This window comes from Solanum verrucosum, unplaced genomic scaffold, assembly GCF_900185275.1.
Source record: "Solanum verrucosum unplaced genomic scaffold, falcon-dt-bn FXZP01000412.1, whole genome shotgun sequence".
Taxonomy (NCBI): Eukaryota; Viridiplantae; Streptophyta; class Magnoliopsida; order Solanales; family Solanaceae; genus Solanum; species Solanum verrucosum.
Window position 1 is genome coordinate 81,504 of NW_026020435.1, and position 25,629 is coordinate 107,132.

The following is a 25,629-nucleotide window of genomic DNA, read 5'->3' on the forward strand; positions in this document are numbered from 1 at the left end:
CTATTCATACTTCATTAATCGCTCATGGTTCCCACAACCCTAGTTGTGGATTTAGTTACCCATATTAGCAAGAAAACAATTCATAATGTTTGAAGAATAAAACATGAACTTACGTAGTAGAGTAGAATAATCGCAGAATTTCAAAGTAAAAATCACCAAAACGTGCTTAGAAAATTAAGAATTGCTAAAGTTGCGACAATACTGACCTACATACTGTGGATTGATGTACGGTTCGTAGGTCCCTTCCGTGACTCAAGAATTAAGCAAATTTCTAACTTCAAAATCTTCAAATCTCTTAACCAAACGACGGAGCACCATTACAGACCGTGGATTGATCTACGGTCCATGAATCCTCCTCCGTAGCTCCATACTTAGAATCTTCAAAATCAGTTATTGGAACCCCTCTCTAAATCATTTGACGGATTAACAATACGGTCCATAGATCAATCTACGATTTGTCGATTGCAACCGTGGTTCCACACTTGGTCGAGAATTCCCTGATTTTCCTCAACCCCTGCCTCTCCAACTACGACACCCATCTACGGAGCGTGAATGGACCTACGGTCCGTGGATCACCTCCATAGATGCCCTTTTCTGCACATCCTTTAGTTGCGTTTCTCAGTTTCCATGTCTGAACATATTTCCTGCAAACATGAGAAAAATACATAAAAGCCAATACAAAATGGCCCATACACACACAACTCTTAAGTGAAATGTATTAAAAATACCGTAAACTCACGGTATATCAACACCCTCAACTTAAATTCATTTTTTGTCCTCAAGTGACGCACTAAAACTCTAAACGACACTTTCTATAGAAGCAAGCATTTCAAGCACAAGCAATCACATGGCTCGCTACCCCGACTCTCTTCTCGAGTGCAAATCTTTTCTCTCAGACTCAACAAGCTAACTTGTGCGGATCCAAACATGACAAAGACTGACCCACCAACACACAACATACATTGTTTTACTATCACCAAGGTGCCAACTTTCCGACAATGTAACTAGTGCCCTTACTTCAAACGAAATACCTTTTTCACACAATAAATTTGATTTTGAGTACAAGGATTTATTCAACACTCACACTCAGAAATAACTTCAATTACAATTAGTGCTTAATACCATAGACTTGCCCTTATTTTCATTGCTTAGACTCTCCAAACTAGGTTCTAGGATCACTATATGACTTTCTTGGCTTGTAACACAGGCTCAGGGTCAGGTGTGGTACATTTGGGTACATTTTAGTGACTTTCTGCCCTCCTTGACATTACATTAGGCTTTCTACCTCTTTTTTCCCTATTCTTGACATCCTACCATTTTACCTTCTTTCTCTTGATTCTCTTCAACCATGGATGTGACTTTAGACTTTGTAGCTCTTTATTTTTCACTTTCATCTTTTTCTTGCATTTTATTCTTTTCTTTAGCTTTCAACAAGTCACATCCTTTCCTTTTTTTTTCTTTTTCTTTTTTTAACATTAAACTCTTTTTGTACCCATTTTTCTTTCGGTTTCCTCTTTCATAGCCACCCTCAACTTATGGATTTTCCATTGGTTGAGATGCACAATACCCGATGTCGGATCAGGGGCAAGATTGAGGTTACTTTTTACATTAGCCACACTCAACTTACGCTTTTGGCCTAAGTCGAGGTGCACAAGCCCAAGGAGGGACCGATGCCAACATAGTAGATTATGCGAAGGTGAGTTAGGAGTTTAGAAAGAAATGGTCTAATTTAGGCTCAAAGCATTTGGATCAAAGGGAACATTTATTTCATTTGGTTGGATTCTTCTTTTAGGCAATTTATGGACTTATCAGAACAAGGGCCTATGATCACTTCCTAGCCTCTAGAGTAGATTGTCTTAGCAGGACTAACCGGGCAAGTTCTAGATTGGTACAAAAACTGTTTGAACAATCAACTATTCTCACACACTTTTGGCACATAGTTTCATTATCAAATTATCAGATTACCTAGTTCAAGTTTTAGCTTAAGTCATTCCATCAAGTTGGTTCATTATCATGTCATACTCAGAGCCAACACATTCAACTCATTCTAGCCTACAGATTTTAACACATATCACAAAAGTTTTTGGACGGGTATCATTTCTTTCAAAAAGTTTCATATTTTTTCCATCATGCTTCATTCTATCTCGTGCTTCTACACATACAATCCTAACATATGCCGATTCAATAGAAATTAAGCAGTCTCTTGGGGGAAAAGAAACAGGCAAGAAAACCCCAAGAGAGGATTATGAATTGGGTTACTCAGACTTCACCCTATCACTCACAATCCATTTAACCCACCCCAACGAAAAATAGGTGCAATTGTCCCCAATGCACGCAAAGAGCAATAAAAAGTAATAGATTTGGGTGAAGCAAATATGTGGCGCATAGCGCCGATGAACCATCAACAAGCAGGTGGGTCCGGTTTCCCGGAGCCAGCTACAACAACATTGGGGCCACCCTGATTAGTGCCCACGTCAGCAATCACAACACCATCAGTAGTGCTATCAATCATTCTAACCGCACCATCAGTGGTGCTCACATCATGACTCTCAACAGTAGGAACCTTGACAAGGGGCACAAAACTTGAAGCCTCACGCGCACTCTCACGAACCTTTTGCTGGCGCAACTCCTCATCTATAATAGAGGCTTTTCAAGCCTGTTCAGTCCGCTGGCGCTCCCACTTGTTTGCTTGGCCCTCTTCAGTAGTTTCAATATTTTGGCTGGAGCGGTGCCTCTTCCCACGAGCACGGGTGGGCTCGGGCTGTGCAGTTGTGTCCTCTCTGAATAGAGCATTAAGTACTGTATCATCAGCCAATGAAGTGGGTGCAGACTCTGAATGATCTGTGGGCACATCAAGGATGGAATCAACGTCGGCCCAAAGACTGTCCAACTCAGTCCAATGGGAGGAAAAATCTGTGACCAGGGATGGCCGTGCGAGTACTCTCAACTCGAAGGCATCCAGGCGCTTATGAACGACCTGAACTTTCTGATCCATCATGGTTTCCATCCTCTTCTCCATCCTAGCCTCAGAATCTACAATGGATTTCTGCATCCATGGCTTCACATGGTGAAGTAGTGTGGCCATCTGCACCTCCAATTTCTGAACTCGAGCTAACGGTACAACAGTGGCTCTAGAAGGCGGGGTGGCTCTAGAAGAGCTATGGGCTTGACTAGCGGCCTGAGAAGAGGAGGCTGGGGCATCATCAGTGTGTGTTGGAGGGGCAGGCTCATCAACCTGCATCTGCTCCATAGCATCTACTAAATCAGTACCCAATGGCACATCGATCCGCGACCCTCTGTGAGGTGCTGCCACATTTGCCTCGTCCCGAATCAGGCCAATATCTAGGGTCCCCGTTGCTTGTATCAATTTGTCACAATGCCATATCGGCACGCCAGAGTCCCTGCATAGTTGAAAAATAAGGCACAGAAAAGGGTAAGTAGTGGAGGTCTTGAACGCCCTCTCATGAATCTCTGCCAGCAGCATGCGGGAGAAGTTGATCTCGAACCCAACTACTAATGCTGCCACCATTACTACTCTATCCCATGTAAGTGCATTGTCGGCCTTTGTAGGCGACACTCTGTTCCGCACCAGCAACCAAACAAACTTGGCCCCAAATTCAAGGTGTTCTTTCGAATACCCAAACATGGTGAGCTAACCCACTCCGCACGCTCTCCATCTGTAGCTATGTGCCTGGCCAACCACAATAAGACATTTTCCCTCTGTTCGGCATTACGCGTGAAGGCGCCACTCCTCACAACATCCCATCTGTAATCAAATTCAGCCCTGTTGAGTGCCCAAGTGTGATCAGGGCCAGGGCCATAGAGGAATCGACTGATGGTGGTATATGATATGTCCATTGGAAAACCTCGCACCATAGTAGAAGTGAAAGGGTCCTGGGTAGTGGGCTTGGACTGTTTGTCAATCGAACCTTAGAGAGTGGCAGCATATGAGGCATAGAACTCCCGCACAATGTCCTCGCTAAGTCCCAGGGTCTCGAGCCATCCAATAGCACTTGTGAAGCTGAAAAAGCCGGTGGATGCCAGGAATAGTGTGTAAGCTCCTCGTGAGGACCCTATGCTCTTCAGTAATAAGCCGGGCCATATTCTCTTTATCATTCCGCATTCTGTCATCCCGGTAGATTTGCCATTGTCCCTCAACATACCATCTGTTTGGCTCCCCAGCCATCGAATCAGGATCGTAGCTTTGTGGCACCGGGACTTCTCCCGAACTAGTGGCCTCATCAGACGAGGCAACTTTATAATGTACCTTGAGCCTGTGGCGGATCCAGAACCGGAGCTGGAAGCATGGGCGGGCTTAGAGCAGGAGGCAGAGACAGACTCTGAGCCGGAAGTAGAACTAGTCTCAGAATCGAAAGCAGAAGTAGCCGGTGACCCGATCAGTGTGTTCTCCTCATCAGACTGGGAGACAGTGACTACATCGGTGACCACCTGCCGGGATGTATTCTGGGTAGCCCGAAGTGCATTCGGGGATGTCCTCGTGGCCGTTGGAACATATGCTGGATCCTTTTTTGCGTCCGTGTCTTCATCAATCAGCCTAAAAGTAGGCTGCACGGATTTTGATTTACCCCTTTTGGAGTAGGTCACTTGCTTCTTAGGCACCATGGTACCTGTGGATGTCTAATTAGTACCAAAATAAACTCATAACACACTTGAAAAGATTTTAGAACTAAAAACGAACAAAAACGAAAAATAGAAAAAAAATCTGACAGTGGCTTCAGTGGCCACCTACGGTAGGCATCTACGGTTCGTAGGCTGACCTATTGTCCATGGGTCCCTTCCGTAGATTAGAGGTACTAAAAAGTTGGTCTCTGATGGGAACCACAGATGTGCAAAACAGTCTATAAATTGATCTACAGACCGTAGTCCACTTCTATGGTTCCATACTTAGTGAAATTCTCATGTGCCACCAACCACGAACCTGATCTACGGTTCGTAGATTGACCTATCGTCCGTAGACGGGGTCTCGTGGATGGGATGTGTGCCAGGTTTCAGGCATCCTTCATGTTGACCCCAATTTGACCAATTTCAACAATATCACCTAATCTAATCATGCATTTCAACAAAAAATATGCTAGTTCGTCATTCTAAGGGTTTCGATTACTAAATTCACAGGAATTGCACAAAAAATTAGGAACCCTAAGTCGAAACTTGCATTTAGACTCTCATTACACTGGTTTTATACATTATAAAGACACACAATCACTATTTGTCGTCCCAAGGGTGTTTGTAGTTCTAGTTTAGCATGCATTTACATACAATCAACTACCCAAGGTCAAGACCCAATTCTGGACTTTCTATAATCAATCACTGAATCAAAATTCAAAGTGAAAGGAAAGTCTATTACCTTACAAGCAATGGGAATGAGGTGATTGTATGACGACTCGAGACTTCCAACAACCTTTTGCTCGCCTTTCGCACCGAACCCGGACACTGAACCTTTGAAAATGGGGAATGGGATAGAGTTGGGGGAGGAGAGAGTGCTTTGTGAAATGGGAGGACGAATATGGGGTGATTGATGGTGGATTTATGGTAATATGGAGTGATTGGAGTAGTTAGAGGGGTGTAGAAACAGTTTGGGAGTAAAAATGATGGAAGTGGGAATGATTTGAAAAAGAGGGTGTTTTATTTAAAAGATGTCTGGGTTGGGTCAGGCAGACTAGGGTTTAGACCTATGAGACCCCGTCTACGGTCCGTAGATGAGGACCATAGATCACACTTGCACTTTTAAAAATTCAGGAACCTTACCTGGGATCTACGAACACCATCACGGTCCGTGGAATGAACCACGGACCATCGATGGGGTCCGTAGACCTCTGCACCAGACCTTTTTCTGTAGATTTTGCTTTTCGTCCCTGCACATGTAGCACCCATTAGGCCTTTCTTTTTACATTTTTGGACACTTTTTAGACACGGACTCTATGCTATATCTATCCAACACTAACCAAAAAGAAAGCACCTATCTAAAGGAATACAAAAAATCAACTAAACAAAGAAAACTACTAAAACGAAAACCTATAGTTGGCTAGATTGTACATCTTGGGTTGCCTCCCAAGCATCGCTTGATTTAACGTCCTGGCACGACACATGCCTCTTGATTACTTAGACTTCATCAAGAACATAGGCCTCAACAACCTCTTGCACACTTTCCGCATTTCCCAGATAGATCTTGATCCTTTGCCCGTTTACCATGAACCTTGTTCCTTCACTATTCTCAAGCTCAACCGGTCCATGGGGAAGCACTTTTGTGAGCAAAAATGGTCTGGTCCATTTGGACTTGAGTTTGCCCGGAAACAAGCGCAACCTAGAGTTGAATAGAAGCACAAGATCACCCACAACAAATTCTCGCTTTTCAATTCTTTGATCATAATACTTCTTCATCTTCTCTTTGTACAAGGCTGAACTTTCATAAGCTTTTGGGTGAAACTCATCAAGCATATATTCAAGTCATTCATTCTTTGATTAGATGCGGCGCCCCAATCCAAATTTAGCTTCTTCATCGCCTACATAGCCTTATGCTCTAGCTCTACCGGTAAATGGCAAGACTACCCATATACAAGCTGGTAAGGAGACATACCTATGAGAGTCTTGTATGCAGTACGATAGGCCCATAGAGCATCATCAAGCTTTCTTGACCAATCCGTTCTATTAGTATTCACAGTCTTCGCCAAAATCTATTTGATCTCTGTATTGGACATTTCAACTTGCCCACTAGTCTGCGGATGGTAAGGAGTGGCTACATTGTGGAGCATACCATATTTCTCAAGTAGCGCCTTGAAAAACTTATTAGAAAAGTGGGAACCTCCATCACTGATAATCGTCCTCGGTGTACTAAATCTAGAGAAGATATTCTTTTTCAAGAATGCGGTGACACTTTTACCTTCATTGTTGGGGAGCGCAACTGCTACCACCCACTTCGATTCATAATCAACTGATGCTTATCGTGACCAACGACACTAACCTACGGTACGAGTGTCAATGATCGTCGATAATATAGTAACCCAACTAAAGGTTGGGGTCGTGTCCCAAGGGAGTGGTTTTGAGAATTAGCAGAAAAGTAAAATTAAGCTCTAACTAGTCGTGGCTAAAGATATTAACGAACAAAAACATGGTAAATTAAAGGGGGTGACAGGAAAGTGTCAAATATCAATTGGGGTTTTGTCACAAGTAGTAAAAATAGCAAAAATTAACAAGAAAATCAAGTATGGGGAAATGTTCTTGGGGTGTGACCGCAATACAATTTGAGATAAGTAGTTGGGTACATGCTGTTGAAAGGAAATTTGTAAGATAATAGTGACTAGGCTAAGCTTTAAATGGAAATAAGTTCCCTCTTGGGCAACTTACCTCGTTTCAAATGCGTTCCTCTCGGACACCCATTTGTTATATGAAGACCAGCCTACGCCTTACCCCACTCAGTCTCTCGAGTTGAGTGTTAGGATATGGGGCTAGGGATCACCCTCTCGGGCTGAACCTCATGTCGACCCACTCCTTAGGCCATCAGTCTAGTGGTCTTGGTTTCGCGACCTCCCTCTCGGGAAAGCCGAAAACACATGGGTGGCTTTGTAGTTGCAACTACAAACCCTTTAGATTAAACCACAACCACTAGGTGAAATCGCCATTAAACTACATCTAACCTATCAGCAAGCAAGACCCAATAGTAATATCAACACATATTTATTAAATCACACCGCAAGAATGGGGGTTTTTTAGCCACACATCAAGAAATAACAAAATACACCTAAAATGATAGTAAAATCAAATGGGTATAAAATATTAAACCTTGATTTAAACAAAGGAAGAAGAATGGAGAAGATCCACTTCCAACTTGGGGAAGATGATATCCTTCTTTCTTCAAGTCTCCCAAAAATCCTCTCCAAACTTGAGAGAAAAATATCCAAAATGTACTATTCTCTTCTGGAAATTAAAATAAATGTTCAACTCTCTAAAATTAATAACAAGTTTAGTATTTATAGACTTCAGAAAATAGCACTGGAGGATCTTTCGGCGAAGTTAGTCGATATCGCCGAATGAGTTCGGTGACTCACCCTTCGTCTGTCTCATCGCCGTTTCGGGCTTGCCTTCAGCATCTTCACGTTCTGGACCATTGGGTGGTATAGTACTGCTTCGCGGAACTATTCGGCGAAGCGCCGACTGTTCCTTTCATCGCCTTTTTGGTCCTTCTCCTTTAGGGCTTCGCGTACTGGAACAAAGGGCGGAGTAAATCCCTTCGGCGAATCACCAAGTGTGCTTGGTGATGTTCGTGTTTCAACTTCTTCGTTCTTTTCGGCCTTTTTGTTCCTTTTTGCAGCTAAGTGTACATGCTTTCACTAAAACTTCAAATACCTAAAACTTAAGAGTTTTTATCAGATATTTAGACAAAATAAGCATTCGAGGACACTATTCTTATCAAAATAAAGCCCTAAATGAGTCCAATTTGTGGACTCATCAACACCCCCAACTTAAACTTTTGCTTGTCCTCAAGTAAAGTCAAGTTCAGCCGTTCAAAAAGGGTGTCTCAAATAGTGTTACACAAGACTTAATCATGAACATACACAACAAGATTCAAATTACTCATGCAAAGATCAATTGTGTACTCAAAGATTCAAGTTGTGACACACCATTATCAGAGATTCTCGTGCTCGTAATACTTGCTACTTGTGCAAGTTCAAGCTCGACAAAAAGTATCTAAATACCCTCACATGAAGAATGACTCCATATTCACACACAAAGGTTAATCAATTCAAGATCAGGAATTAGATGAATGCTCACACTCAAAAAGAGGAACACAATGCATGTTTTCACCCATAGGTTTGCCCTTATTTTCCAATCGACTTTTGATTCGGCTTACTCAAGATCAAAAAGGTCTTTCTAAGGCTTGTAATGGGGCTGAGTGTAAAAGTATTGTCATTTAGGCTCAGTGACTTTTTCATCCTCATGAGTTGTGGTATTCTCAAGGCATTTCCTTCTCCTCCTTTATCAATTCTTTTTCTAATGCTTCTAAGTCATCTGTTTATTCACTTTCATCGATTGCTTGGAAACCCGATTTCCTTCATACCTTATTCCACAGGTTTTTTTTTGTATTGAATGGGTTTCCACTTATGCAATCCCATGGGTTAGGGGGGGACTTTTTCTTGCACTTCTTGACTTCTCCTTTTCCTTTTTACCACACCTCCAACTTAGGCTTTTGGCCTAAGTTGGCTATTCACTAAATCACAAATTAAGAGGATTGTAGGTAGTGGGTCAAGTAAGGTCTAGGGTTCATCAAGGTTCTTCCAAAGAAAGGTAAGGCTCAAAGGGTGTTCAAAAGAGTTTCACACACTGAGGGTAGGCCACAAAAGAGGTATATGTCAAATTTGGCTCACACTCTTTAAAGTTACCTAAGATCATTTCAAGAGGACACCTTTCTAAATCAACCAGACTAATAGGGCAAATTCTAGGTTTATTCATGCATGGTTCAAAGCAAGCTAATCACACAAGGCATCGACACTTAAGTCAAGCAAGACTACACACTTTTGCTAGTGTGCAATGGTCATAACAAGAGAATCAATTCGATAAATGGCTAATCACAACAAGATGCAAAGAGTTCATATACTGTCTATGCAACTTCATTTGGCCTCATCGTAGCCATACATTCATGTTCGTTCAATTGAGAGCACTATTCAAGTCATCGATATTGATCAAAATCGAGACTTAAATTCTTGCAAAAGAACAGTCACATTCAACTCACGAGGGGTCGCAAAAATGTGCAAAAAATTAAAAAAATTCGGAAGGGTCAAAATCATTTTGCAATTAAAAGTAAACGGAGTGACGAGCTCAAACATCCACCGAAAACAGTGTAAACACAATTTTAAACAAAACAACCCAAATATATACAAATCACAAATCACAAATAGCACACAAAAGGTAAGCCTCACCCTACCACAAATAAAAGCGTTTGTCCTCAAATGCAAATAATACAGAATCCAAAAGGCTAAGTAAAGAAAGATAAGACATAGAGGTGAAGAAGTGATCCTGGTTATGCAGTTGCTCCATCTGTCATGGCATCAGTCCAGTTTTTTTTTTCATTTGGCGATATTAGGTCTAATTGCCGAATATCTTGGCGATTTGCTGAGTGAGCACTCGACTCGCCGAGTTTTACAGAATATGCAGTTATTGTGAAGATCCAAACAATGGTTTTCATCGAGATCGCTGAAATTGTCGGCGAATCGCAGATAATCTCCAAATCTCACCGATTTTAACAGACTGCAGCATTTACGATGTTCCAAGTCAAACGGCGGATAAGGTCAGATTCACCAACCCATTTGGCGACTCACCGACATAATTTATTGTTTGCCATCCTTAATTCATTTTAGTACTTTTACCTGCACAAACAACATACCATTTTATTATGGGGAAATAAGTACTGACAATAATAAAAGTAAAGCAATTAAAGGGATTTTGGGTTGCCTCCCAAACAACGCCTTAGTTAATGTCGCAGCACGACGCAACAACGCCTTCAGGCTTCTTCCAAATGTACGACTTCAACCAACGAAATCTCTTGACAATCTCCTAGATACAATTTTAGACGTTGACCGTTCACTGTAAATGGAGGTCATTCCTGATCTTCAACTTCTATAGCCCCATTGATGAACACTCGCGTTACTCTAAATGGTCCAGACCATTTGGATTTGAGCTTTTCGGGGAAGAGTCTAAGTTGCGAGTTATATAGCAAAATCCAATCTCTTACCTTGAAGTCTCGCTTGAGTATCCAAGCATCATGCCATTTCTTCATCTTCTCTTTATAGATGGCTGAACTTTCATATGATCTGAGTCTAAATTCATCTAGTTCGTTCAACTGCTCTGTTCTCTCCCTTGAAGTTTTTGACCAGTCTAAATTTAATGCTTTCAATGTCCATAATAGATGGCTGAACTTTCATATGATCTGAGTCTAAATTCATCCAGTTCGTTCAACTGCTCTATTCTCTCCCTTGAAGTTTTTGACCAGTCTAAATTTAATGCTTTCAATGCCCATAATAGATGGCTGAGCTTTCATATGATCTGAGTCTAAATTCATCCAGTTCGTTCAACTGCTCTATTCTCTCCCTTGAAGTTTTTGACCAGTCTAAATTTAATGCTTTCAATCCCCATAATGCTTTGTGTTCTAACTCAACGGGTAGATGACAAATATTACCATAAACCAAATGATATGGAGACATCCCAATAGGTGTTTTGGAAGCAATCTGATATGCCTATAGTGGATCATCGAATTTCCTAGACCAATCAGTTTTATTGACATTTACTGTCTTGGCCAAAATACTTTTGATTTCCCTATTCGACACTTCGACTTGGCCACTCTTTTGGGGATGATATGGGGTTGCCACTTTGTGTTTCACCCCATATTTACTCAGTGCCATTGAGAACCACTTATTGCAAAAGTGGGATCCCCTATCGCTTATGATTTCTCTCGAAGTGCCAAATCTTGCGAAGATGTAGCGTTTCAGGAATTGGACAACACTTTTTCCTTCGTTGTTTGGAAGTGCGATGGCTTCCACCCATTTGGAAACATAATCCACAACCACTAAGATATATTTATTTCCAAACGAGCTCACAAATGGTCCCATGAAATCTATCCCCCATACATCGAATAGCTAAACCTCTAAAATAGGAGTGAGAGGTAATTCATGCCTTCTAACACTCCGCCTTGCTGCTGACATTTAGAGCATTTCTTTGCAAACTCATGCGCATCCTTGTAGATTGATGGCCAGTAATATCCACTCTGGAGAACTTTAGCGGTGGTGTGAACACCACCATGGTGACCTCCCACTGGTGATGTATGGCAAGCATGGAGAATTTCTACCACTTATTCTTCAGGAACACACCTTCTATGACATGGTCAGCACACTCTCGAAACAAGTATGGCTCGTCCCAAAAGTACTTTTTAACATCGAACAAGAATCTTTTCTGTTGGTAAAAGGTCAACTCATTCGGCATCAGCCCACACACAATGTAATACCATGGCGTATGTTTGAGGGATATTGCAAACACCCGTTCATCTGGGAAAGAGTCATCTATGTCAACCTCATTCTCGACATTCTCCCTTGCTTCCAACCTTGATAAATGGTCAGCCTCTTGATTTTCGCACCCTTTTCGATCTTTCACCTCGTAATCAAATTCTTGTAATGGTAGTACCCACCTAATCAATTGTGGTTTTGCATCTTTATTTGCCATCAAATAGCGGAATGCAACATGATCAGTGTGTATGATTACTTTGTTGTCAAGCAAGTACACCCTGAATTTTTCGAATGCATAGACTACTGCAAGCAACTCTTGTTCGGTGACCGTATAATTTTACTGGGCCCTATTTATGGTCTTGCTTGCGTAGTAGATTGGGTGAAACAATTTGTTGCGCTTCTGCCCCAACACAACCCCTAGTGCCATCCGCTGGAATCACACATTAACTCAAAAGATTTTGACCAAATAGGGCTGATGATGATCGGGGTGGATATTAGTTTCTCTTTCAAACACTGAAATACAGCCATACAAGCATCATTAAAGTGGAATTTCACTTCCTTCTCTAGGAGTTTGCATAAAGGGAGTGCAATCTTTGAGAAGTCTTTAATGAACCTTATGTAAAATCCTGCGTGCCGTAAGAAGCTGCGAACACCCTTTACTAAAATCGGCGGGGGTAATTTTTCAATGACCTCAATCTTTGCCTTGTCAACCTCCAACCCCTTTTGTGACATAGTAAGTCCAAGAACAATACCTTCTTTTACCATAAAGTGACATTTCTCCCAATTCAGAACCAGATTCGTTTTGACACATCTTTGGAGTACCTGTCCTAAGTGAGCCAAGCATTCTTCGAACATAACCCCTACGACTGAGAAGTCGTCCATGAACACCTCCATAGAGTCTTCGACCATATCTGTAAAAATAGACAGCATGCAATGTTGAAATGGTGCTGGGGCATTACATAGCCCGAATGACATTCTTTTGAATGCAAAAGTTCCATAAGGGCAAGTAAAAGTGGTTTTCTTTTGATCTTCCGGCGCAAAAGCTTGTATCCTTGCTATACCCATGTCTATATTTAAAGAAGCAATAGTACAATCTCTAACTAGATATGAATCCAATCTATCCACATATCAATGAACCCTATCTTCCATAGTAGCAATTACATTGGGAGCATACCTGAACAAGGAATTAAATTGGAGACTGTACTCTCTCATGCTCATACCCCCTTGGTGAAGATTTAAGAACTGATCTGCGCGGGCCTCTCGAATCTCCAATGACAAATAATGATCAAGAAACACCTTGTTAAATTCTTTCCAAGTAGTTGGAGGTGCATCTGTACTCTTAGATTGCTTCCAAGTTTCATACCATAATATAGCCACACCCTTTAATCTGTATGTTGCTATCTCAACAACTTCTTTACCACTTACGTGCATAACATCCAAAGTTCATTCGATTTGATCAATAAAGTCTTGCGGATCTTCATTAGGATCTGACCCAGTGAATAATGGAGGGTCCAAATTAAGGAAATCACGTATCCGCGTGCTAGCTGCCCTATCTGCACCACCAATACCCGCAACTGGGCCTTCTTGCTTTTGACCTTTGCCAGCAACTATATGAGTCAATAATTGAACCACATTCCTCAAATCTTGCTCAGTAGCTAGCATTAATAGTGGGTTCATGAGGTGCAGCTTCCCTCCTTAGATCTTTTAGAGATGGAGGGGTCGGGGAAGTCTGTGATAGAGACTCATCTTGAGCCTCACTTTGAATATCTTGATTAGGTGGTAGTTGGCTGGCCCCTTCTTGGGTAGCCACATCTACTCGCTTACCTGCACCTTTACTCCTCGTAACCGGCATATTTGCTATAATAAAGCAATTCAGAAGTTAAATACGATTTTCCTACAACATTGGTTCTATCGCACGATCTAAGAAATGAAAGAAAAGAAACAATTCCTACATGTCTCGTAGCTTCCTATTTATAAATGTGGTGCACAATACATCCATAAGCAAGACTCTACACAGACACGACTTTGTAGACTCCCTAGGATGACCTGCTCTGATACCACTTTTGTCACACCCAAAAATCCCATTAAGGTGGATCGGCACCCTTTGCCGAGAAGGCTCGGGAGGACCAACCTGTAATCATGCTCTATCTATGAATATTTAAAGGTGCTGCCATAGTGGATAACATGTTTTCATGAAAGTAGACAGTATTAACAAGCCAAAAGAAAGTGCACATGACTTGGCCATTGGGGCGATGATGTCTAAGACACGAGACACAACCACACTTCACTATACATAGTCTACAAAGCCTCTGAATGATAAAACATTATGGGGTTATGGTCGGGACAGGAACCGCCTTACACTCAGCTACTATACAATACCAAAATACATGTTATAGACTCGGAAAGCCCCGAATCAACTTGGAGCTCACCAATAGCCGTTGGATGTCATGTTCTTCTATTGGGGAGATCTACTAGCTACTATACCTACAAGATGAAATGCAGGTCCCTCGAGAGAGAGACGTCAGTACGGGAGAATGTACTAAGTATGTAAGGCATAAAGTATTGTATGTGAAATAAGAACTCAAATGAAATCTTCTACCAATGTAAGGGTACAAGACCACCTTTTCTCATATTATGGAATCAGGTACTTTACATTCTTTTCTTTACTTTATCATTCTTTACTTTACACTGTGCACATAATATAATACGAATGACCAGCTGATCAGTGGTAGACATATAAATCGGGATCGACCCATGCTAGGCTTTCCTTTAACCCTTGGGATACCACCCGTAATATTGGGATTGACCCATGCTAGGTGATTCTTCCACCCCTGGGATACCACCCATCAATAAACAGATTCATTTAATATCTTTCCGTTAACATTTGAGATGATTCTTTTGGTGGTCATAGCATTTTGAGTTGTGGGACTATGTAGTCAACCAGTGACGTGTAATAATCATATAATGCAAGAACAACAACGTAGAGAGTAGTTACATAATTAGTGAAATGCATAGGAGCTGAAATAATAGATGGACCTTATTTAGTTAAAAGGAGAACTCATGCAGGGTATTCAATGTATATATACAAATTTGAAAATGAACATGTATTGGAACGTGCAGACATGTTAAAGAGTGAGAACAAGGTCGTAAGTCCTGTTGGAGTTGGTAGGCTGCCTCTATGTGTCGAGGACGAGTATATATTTCATGCCAATTAGTAGGAAATCGAAAAGCCTTACATACCTTGCTGTACCACCTTGTAGTTACCTTGAAGTACCTTCCTTTCTTTTCAAATACTTATCAACAATAGAGTAGGTGATAAACTAGTATTAGTAGTTACTACTAAACATGCTTAGGCAGTCCAATCTCACTCAACAATAATGCTCGGGCAGCAAACCTGTAATTACCAAACTAAGGGTGTTCTTTCAACCCCGCCTTCTTTTATTGCATTTGTACACTACACAACTATATTTCAATATCAACAATTTACACCTTTCCCAAGCATCAATCAAGTTGTCCCCAATATGTTTACACATCAACCTGTCCCAAAACACTCATAACAATCCAACATACAATAGAGGACGTGAAACCATGGTTTCCCATCATCATCCCACGAGTTCTTATCAACAGTATACTTAAAATATAATACTTGGACTCGTGTATAAGGAAGACAAAGATAGGGCAGTCACTTTATCTTAATTCTTATAACTCTTTTTCTTTTAACTTTAACTCTTCAATAACTTGAGCTTCCCTTCACATAGGCCAAAGAAAAAAGAGAAAAGCCTCTTAATAACAAAGGAAAGTGGCAATTAAACTTTTGACAGATTCAGTCCTCTACTTGTTCTTAACTAAAAGCATGTTTATCTAGCATTCCATGAGAGAACTAGGCTAAATCCATTAGTAATTTCACTTATCCTACCTTACAAGGGCTTGGGTTTATCCAAGAACCCTAGGAACTTGTTGTTGTTGCTATGCTTTGAAAGAGAGAGGAGAAGCTTAGAAAGAAATCTGATTTTTTTTATCTATTCTTAAAAGTGAGGAAATGGCCAGCAACTTGGGGATTATAAAGGTCTTATTTTTCCCCACCTCTTAAGTTTTAATATCAGCCACTAATTTATCAAATTGGTCCAAGTAGGTGATGCATCTGCTTGAAATTATATATACACAAAATGGGCCCTTTATGTACTCATCTTGGCTGCAATCTTTCCCCTTTCTAATATTAAGCCATGGGCCAGAATTATACCCTTAATTTGGGCCTTAGTCTTTATTGGGCTCAAGTAGTTGGACTTGGACAGATTGGTGTGAGGCTCATCTCCATTCCCTTTTCCTTTTTATTTAATTTGGGCCTCAAGTGAGCCCACTAATGCATGAACTAATCTTCCCCATCTGCCTAGCCTATTTGAGCTAAGCAAGGAGGTGACACCTGCTAGATTTATAAAGTCCAACAAGCACCTCAATTCTTTTATTCACTTTCCGAGCGCAATCTCCTTAGTTTAACTCAAAACTTATATACACTTGATCACCTTAACTTTTAGACTTACGTATAGCCGTTCGATCCAGAATTTAAATACTTCTAAAATTTGACGTTCACTTGATCATGCAATATTGCAATGTACGGGAGTTACCCTTATAGCTTCTTTATTGTCACCATTCATCTAGGAAATCAAGTTCATTACCTATACCACCAAGCAAACTCAAGTTCCATATGTGTAGGACTTGTACACATAAAATTCGGGGTGTTACATAATCCCCCCCTTAGGAACATTCGTCCTCGAATGCTACCATAATCACATAGCTTAAATAAGTTCAAACTTTAATTTAAATCAACTGTTAACCACATAATAAATACCCTTTCATGCGTACCTATTAATACCCCCATTCAGCACCTTGGACTTCCTCTTTAGGTTCAAATAAATAAGGGTACTTGGATTTCATCGCTTCCTTACCTTCCCACATTACTTCTTCTACTTGTTGGTTCCTCCAAAGCACCTTTACTGAAGCCATTTCTTTATTCCTTAGCTTTTTAACCTGACGATCCAGAATAGCAATAGGTACTTCTTCATAGGTGAGATCCCCTGTAACTTGTACATCTTCAATAAGAGTGATATAGGATAGGTCACTTACGCACTTCCGAAGCATTGAGACATGAAACACCAGATGAACTGCTGAAAGCTCCTGAGGTAGCTCTAACTGATAAGCAACTTGGCCAATTCTTCGAATAATCTTATATGGCCCTATGTAGCGTGGACTCAACTTTCCTTTTTTACCAAATCTCATTACCCCTTTCATTGGCGATACTTTTAAGAACACCCAATCTCTTATAGAAAACTCTAATCCTCTTCTTCTAACTTCTGCATATGATTTGTGTCGGCTTAGAGCTGTTGCTAGCCGTTGTTGTATCACCTTATCTTTTTCCATAGCTTGAAGAACAAGGTCTGGTTGAAATAAAGCAGTTTCGCCTACTTCAAACCAGCCAATTGGTGATCTGTACTTCCTTCCATATAAAGCTTCATAAGGTGCCATTTTGAAACTAGAATGATAACTATTATTGTAGGCAAACTCAATAAGTGGCAAATGATCATCCCAGCTACCTTTGAAGTCTAAGACACAAGCACGAAGCATATCCTCAAGTGTTTGGATTGTGCGTTCTGCTTGACCATCCGTTTGAGGGTGGAAGGTTGTACTTAAATTCACTTGTGTTCCCAAACTCTTTTGGAATGATTTCCAAAACTTTGCAGTGAATTGAGCTCCTCGATAAGATATAATAGAGATTGGAACTCCGTGTAGCCGAACTATCTCTTTAATATATAACTTTGCATACTCTTCCGCTGTATAATCAGTCTTAACTGGCAAGAAATGTGCTGACTTGGTGTCTATCAACTATTGCCCATATGGAGTCAAACCTACGAAACTAGCGAGGCAAACCAGTGACAAAATCCATGTTGATCATGTCCCACTTCCAAATTGGAAGCTCCATACACTGCATATAACCTCCCCGCTTTTGGTGCTCTACTTTGACTCACTAGGAGTTTGGACATTGAGCCACAAATTCTGCATTGTCATTCTTCATGTCCCCCCACCAATACACTCCTTTCAAGTCATGGTACATTTTAGTTTAGGGTTTATGGTTTAGAATTTAGGATTCTAAAATGTAAATCTAAACTCTAAACCAACCCTAAACCTTAAACCATAAACCGTAAACCCTAAACCCTAATCATAAACCATAAACCTTAAACCCTAAACCCTATACCCTAAACCCTAAACCCTAAAACCTAAACCCTAAACCCTTATCCATAAACCCTAAGCCATAAACTCTAAACCCTAAACCTGAACCCCTAATCCCTAAACCCTAAACCCTAAACCCTAAACCCAAAACCCAAAACCCAAAACCCTAAACCCTAAACCCTAAAACCCAAAGCCTTTACCCTTATCCATAAACCCAAAACCCTAAACCTTAAACCCTAACCCTAACCCTAAACCTAAACGTTAAACCCTAAATCCAAACTCTAAACCCTAAACCCTAAACAATAAATCCTAAACTCAAAATCCTCAACCTTAAACCCTAAACCCTAAACCTTAAACCATAAACTCTAATCCTAAATCTAAACCATAAACCTTAAATCCAAACACTAAACCCTAAACCCTAAACCCTAAATCCTAAACTCTAAATCCTAAACCCTAAACCCTAAAACCTAAATCCTAAACCCTTACTCGAAACCCTAAACCCTAAACCCTAAACTCTAGACCATACACCCTGAACGCTAAACACAAGATCCTAAATACTAAGCCCTAAATTGTAACCCAAAACCATAAACCATAAGCTCTATACCCTAAACCCTAAACCCTAAACCCAAAACCCTAAACATTAAACCCTAAACCTTTAACCGTAAACCCTAAACACAAAACTCTTAACCCTAAATAGTATACCCTAAACCCTAAACCATAAACTCTAAACCATAAACTCAAAAGCCAAAAGCCTGATGTCACGCCTTAAATGCCATTAAGACGGACAAACACTCGATGCCCTAACAGCCCAAGAGAACCAACATGTGACCTGTGTTTACTATGCATGTAACTATGAAAGTTTTGTGACAAGTTCGCCAGGGACACAATGATCTGAACCGACATAAGTAGACCCAAAACTTATATACAAGACTTGGCCATTGGGGCCACAACTGGTTAAGATGCAACTGAACCATATACATAAGTCTACAAAGCCTCTAAAAGATAGAAACCCTTAGAGTAGGTCGGGACAGACCCCGCCTTACCCCTAGCTACGATACAATACCAAAATGAGTCTACCAAGGGCTCAATAAAGCTCCGAAGCAACCTGGAGCTCACCAAAAGTAGCTGAGTGTCGTATGCTCCTACTGAGGAGGTCTACTAGCGAGAGTACCTGTGCCTACAACATGAAATGCAGCGTCCCCCGCGAGGGACGTCAGTACGAAAAGTGTACTGAATATGTAAGGCAACTACATATATAAAAATAAGAGTTCAAACGAAACCAGGTATCAACGTATAAGTGCATAAATCAGAATAGGAGGCTGCCTCTGTTAACTCTGGTGGGGTCATGTATGTTACATTCTTGTCTTTACCTTTATGTGTGTTATGATCTTTATAACGCATGTGATATAAGTGACCAGCTGATCAGTGGTAGAAGAGGATGACATGCTAGGCATTTTAACCCCTAGGATGCGATCCTCAACATTGCACAAATCGGGATCGGCCCATGCTAGGCTTTCGCCCCTGAGCTGCCACCCTTCTATACCCATTGGGATCGGCCCATGCTAGGCTTTCGCCCCTGAGCTGCCACCCATAGTTATACAAATTGCTTCACTTAGATTCTTTAATCTTTGAGATTGTTGTTTTGGTGGTCACAATCATTTTTGAGATTTGGAAATACGAGACAGTAGTAGGAGACATGAAAATAATACTTTAGGACAGTAGCTACAATATAAAAAGCTATGTAACATTAATGCATTACTTGAGAGCTTGAATGACACAATTGACTTCAATTGACTATAGAGTACTGAACGTGTAACTAAGTAATTATGTACACTTAGGAGGGGGAATATTGTTAGCTATTTGGATATCGTACGTTGCCACTATGTTTCCTTTACTAGGAATAGAACTTAGGAAATTCACTTATTGACATTAATCGCAAGTATCAGATTTCATGCCAAGGAATATGGAATCGAATCGCCCTACATACCTTATTTTCTGACCAATACCACTGTCACAATTCAACCTCCCTTCTTGGATGCTAATCTACAATATAAGTCACAATTAAGCTAATGTCAGCAGCTAATCAAGGCCCTAAAAACAGTAGCTAACACTTGACGGAAAGTAAGCCCATACAACCCTTGCACCAATGGTGAACCACCACACCCTTCTTCTATACATTAATACAACTTCATACATCCTTTTCCAAGATACCCAAACAACCTTCTACTCAACTTGGGCCAAATTAATGCAAGTAAGTGGTAGTGCATTTGGCCCAATTACCACTTTACTACCTCTAGTTTAAATACTTCCGTCGGAGCTGACTTGCAGTACACATGCTGAAACGTGCAAGGTGTTATATCACCTTGCGAGCTAGCTAGTTTAAACCAACACTAATCATATAAGAAGCACCATCCCTCACCTATACTATAAGGCTATGTCAAGTATCACGTGAATAGAACTAGCATACACATAATACAGGTTGTTACATTCTTTCCCCCTTAAAAACATTTGTCCTCGAATGTTAGCATGGTTATCCAGCCCAAACAAGTTCAAGCCTAAGTTAGTGCTACTAATAATTACATAATACAAATAGACTTATACTTACTTGTCAGCGTCTAGACTAAGCATTTTCATCCTTCTCATGGATCTGAAAGAGATGACGATACTTCAATTTCATTGCATCTTCCGCTTCCCATGTAACTTCTTCTACTTCCCATGTAACTTCTTCTACTTATTGGTTCCTTTATAATACTTTTACAGAAGCTACTTCTTTATTTCTTAACTTCCTAACTTGTCGATCCAGAATAGCAATGGGTACTTCTTCATAAGTGAGATCTCCCGTAACTTGTACATCTTCAGTAGGAGTAATATGAGATGGGTCACCTATGCATTTCCGAAGCATCGAGACATGAAGCACTGAATGAACTGATGAAAGCTCTTGTGGTAGCTTTAACTCATAGGCTACTTGGCCAACTCTTCGAATAATCTTATATGGCCCTATATAGCGTGGACTCAATTTTCCTTTTTTACCAAACCTCATTACCCCTTTCATTGGTGACACCTTCAAGAACACCCAATCCCCTATAGAAAGTTCTAGTCCTCTCCTTCTAACATCCGCATATGATTTAAGTCGACTTTGAGCTGTTTCTAGCCGCTGCCGTATCACTTTGACTTTTTCCATAGCTTGATGAACAAGATCTGGCCCAAATAAGGTGGTTTCACCTTTTTTGAACCAGCCAATTGGGGATCTACATTTTCTTCCATATAAAGCTTCATAAGGTACCATTTTAATACTTGAATGGTAGCTATTGTTGTATGCAAACTCGATCAATGGCAAATGATCATCCCAACTACCTTTGAAGTCCAATATACAAGCTCGCAGCATATCCTCGAGTGTTTGAATTGTATGCTCTGCCTGACCATCTGTTTGAGGGTGAAAGGCTGTACTTAAATTCACTTGTGTTCCTAAACTCTTCTGAAATGACTTCCAAAAATTTGCAGTGAATTGAGCTCCTCTATCAGATATAATAGAGATTGACACTCCATGTAGACGAACTATCTCTTTAATATACAACCTCGCATATTCCTCAACTGTATAAGTAGTCTTGACCGGCAAGAAGTGCGCTGATTTGGTCAGTCTATCAACAATTACCCATATAGAATCAAACTTCCGAAATGAACGAGGCAAACCAGTGACAAAATCCATATTGATCATATCCCACTTCCAAATTGGAAGTTCTATACACTGCATATAACCTCTGGGCTTTTGGTGCTCTACTTTCACTTGTTGACAATTTGGACATTGAGCCACGAATTCCGCAATGTTCTTCTTCATGTCCCCCCACCAATACATTTCTTTTAAGTCATGATACATTTTAGTTGACCCCGGATGGACAGAATATCTCGAATGATGCACTTCAATCATAATCCTCTTTCTTAATTCATCTACATTAGGTACACACAATCTGTTTTGACATCGAAGTACTCCCTCTTGCGTAAGCTCAAATGCCTTTGTCATACCCTGTTGTACATTCTCCTTAAGCTTTAATAGAATAGGATCCGTGTACTTCTTCTCTTTCACTTCTACTACTAATGAGGATTCTGCCGCATTTTGCACAATAACCCCTTTGTCAGGAGATTCAAGAAGCCAAACCCCCAAGCTAGCTAGTTGACATAGATCCTTAGTTATTCCTTGTCTTTCCAAAGACCGCCCATAAATGCTTGCAATTAATTTACGACTTAACGCATCAGCTACTATATTTGCTTTCCCGGGATGATACAAGATATCAATGTCATAATCTTTTAATAGCTCCAGCCATCTTCGCTGCCTCATATTTAGGTCCTTTTGCTTAAAGATATATTGCAAACTCTTGTGATTAGTGTATATGTCAACATGAACTCCATACAAGTAGTGGCGCCATATCTTCAAAGCAATTACAACTGCTGCTAGTTCTAGATCACGAGTTGGATAATTTTTCTCATGTGGCCGCAACTGCCTTGAGCCGTAAGCTATTACCTTACCATGCTGCATCAAAACACATCCTAGGCCCACCGCAGAAGCATCACAATAGACTGCATACCCTTCTGTTCCTTCTGGAAGTACCAATACCGGTGTAGAAGTTAATTTATTCCTCAGATCTTGGAAGCTTCTTTCACATTCATCACTCCACTGAAACTTAGTTTCTTTGTGTGTTAGCTTTGTTAAGGGTGCAGCAATGGAAGAGAATCCTTCAACGAACCTTCTGTAATAACCTGCCAATCCAAGGAAACTACGGATCTCCGTAGGCGTTGTAGGTCTTGGCCAGTTTTTCACCGCTTCTATCTTCTGATTATCAACCCTTATTCCTTCATCGGATACAACATGACCTAGGAATGCCACTGATTTTAACCAGAACTCACATTTAGAGAACTTTACATACAACTTACGGTCACGAAGAATTTGTAACACCTGTCACAGGTGATTATCATGGTCCTCTTTCGATCTTGAATACACCAAAATGTCATCTATGAATACTATCACGAACACATCTAAAAATGGCTTGAACACCCTATTCATCAAATCCATAAAAACGGCTGGTGCATTCGTTAGCCCGAATGACATGACTACAAACTCAAAATGACCATATCGTGTTCGGAAAGCTGTCTTGGGTATATCTTCGTCTTTGACCCTCACTTGGTGATAACCCGACCTCAAGTCAATTTTTGAAAAACACCTAACACCTTGTAACTGATCAAACAAATCATCAATTCTAGGGAGGGGATATTTGTTCTTAATCGTTACCTTATTCAACTGTCGGTAATCAATACACATTCTTAACGAGCCATTTTTCTTGCGTACAAATAAAACTGGTACTCCCCATGGGGACATACTAGGCCTTATGAATCCTTTTTCTAATAAGTCTTTTAATTGCTCCTTCAACTCCCGTAATTCTGCCGGGGCCATTCTATATGGAGGGATGGATATAGGTTGAGTATCTGGAATCACATCAATACCAAACTCTATTTCTCGTTCTGGAGGCAAACCCGGAAGATCTTCAGGAAATACATCGGGAAATTCATTTACTACTGGAATGGATTGAAGAGTTGGTGGCTCCGCATCTATATTTCTCACTCTCACTAGATGACATATGTATCCTTTGGACATCATCTTCTTTGCCTTAAAATAGGAAATAAATTTACCTCTTGATGTCCCAATATTACCTTTCCATTCAAGAACGGCCTCTTTTGGAAAATGGAAATGTAGCGTCTTCGTTCGGCAATCTACCGTGGCATAACAAGAAGCTAACCAATCCATACCCATTATAACATCAAAATCCACCATTTCTAGCTCAACAAGGTCAGCCAACGTATCACGATCACAAACAGTTACAATGCAATTACAATAAACCCTTCTAGCTATAATAGAGTCACCAATCGGTGTAGACACCTCAAATGTCTTCACTAATAATTCTGGTGTTCTTTTGAACTTTTCAGCAATCAATGGAGTAACATATGATAGTGTAGACCCCGGATCAATTAATACATATACAATATGTGCAAAGATGGACAATGTACCTGTAACCACATCCGGTGAGGCTTCCAAATTTTGTCGATCCCCAAGAGCATATGTGCGATTCTGAACTCCACTAGAACTAGCTGCTCCCTTAGCTCCTCTACCACGACCAGTAGGCATCTGTCCTCTACCTAAAAAAGGTGCTGATGACGAGGATGCACAACTGACCTAGTAGGTTGTGCCACACCACCCACACCTCTATGAGGGCAATTTCTCATCATATGACCTGGTGTACCACACCAAAAACAAGCATTTGTCCCAAACCGACATGCACCTAAATGATTCCTTCCATATTGTTTACAAAACTCTCGAGGAGGTCTTGATTGGCTCATACTTCCCTGCTCTTGGTATCCCGCTATTCGTGAACCTTGACTTTCACCTCTTTGCCCAAATTGATTGCCCCTAGACCCTTGAAATTGAGGTGGGGTACTAGCTGTAAAGTAGGAAGATGATGGCCTAGGCGGTCTGTTAAAGAACCGAGGCCTAAACTCACCTTGGGATGGTGTAAACTAACCCATAGATCTATCCCTCTTAGAATGCCCTATTTCTGACTCTTGTGTCCTTTTTCTTTGCCTTTGATCCTCTAACTTTTGCGCAAAACCTTGCATCCTTGCTATAGCCATATATTTATTCAATGAAGCAATGGTACAGTCTCTAACCAGATATGACTCTAATCTATCCACATATCGATGAACTCTATCCCCCATAGTAGCAACTACATTAGGAGCATACCTAGCCATGGAATTAAATTTGAGACTGTACTCTCTCACGCTCATACTTCCTTGGTGGAGATTTAAGAACTGATCCGCACGGGCCTCTCGGATCTCCAATGGCAGGTAATGGTCAAGGAATGCCTTTTTGAACTCTTTCCATATAGCTGAAGGTGCATCTGTTCCCCTGGATTGCTTCTTGCTTCATACCACAATATTGCCACACCTTTTAATCTATATGCTACTAGCTCGAGCGCTTCTTTACCACTTACATGCATAACATCGAAAGTGCGTTGGATCTGATCTATAAAGTCTTGTGGATCTTCATTAGGATCTGTCCCAGTGAATGATGGAGGGTCCAAATTAAGGAAATCACGTATCCGCGTGCCAGCCGCTCTATCTACACTACTAATACCCGCAATTGGACCTTCTTTCCTTTGGTCGTGGCCAACAACTATACGAGTCAACAATTGGACTGCATTCCTCAAATCTTGCTCGGTAGCATTAATAGGGGGTTCTTGAGGTGCAGCTTCCCTCCTTAGTTCTTCTGGCGATGGAGGGGTTGGGGAAGTCTGTGATAGAGATTCATCTTGAGCCTCACCTTGAACAGCTTGACTAGGTGGTGGTTGGCTGGTCC

The 25,629-nt window shown here is 40.9% G+C and overlaps 2 protein-coding genes across 2 annotated transcripts; both read right to left on the reverse strand.

Moving 5' to 3' along the window:
- Positions 1 to 16,871: 16,871 nt before the first annotated feature.
- On the reverse strand, positions 16,872 to 17,528 carry LOC125808122 (uncharacterized). The gene has a single exon (XM_049487870.1). The coding sequence runs from the start codon at positions 17,526 to 17,528 to the stop codon at positions 16,872 to 16,874; it is 657 nt and encodes a 218-aa protein (XP_049343827.1).
- Positions 17,529 to 24,413: 6,885 nt separating this feature from the next.
- Positions 24,414 to 25,022, reverse strand: LOC125808124 (uncharacterized). The gene is made up of 2 exons (XM_049487871.1): positions 24,797 to 25,022; positions 24,414 to 24,715 (listed from the first exon to the last, which is right to left on the reverse strand). The coding sequence occupies exons 1-2, from the start codon at positions 25,020 to 25,022 to the stop codon at positions 24,414 to 24,416; spliced, it is 528 nt and encodes a 175-aa protein (XP_049343828.1).
- Positions 25,023 to 25,629: the final 607 nt, after the last annotated feature.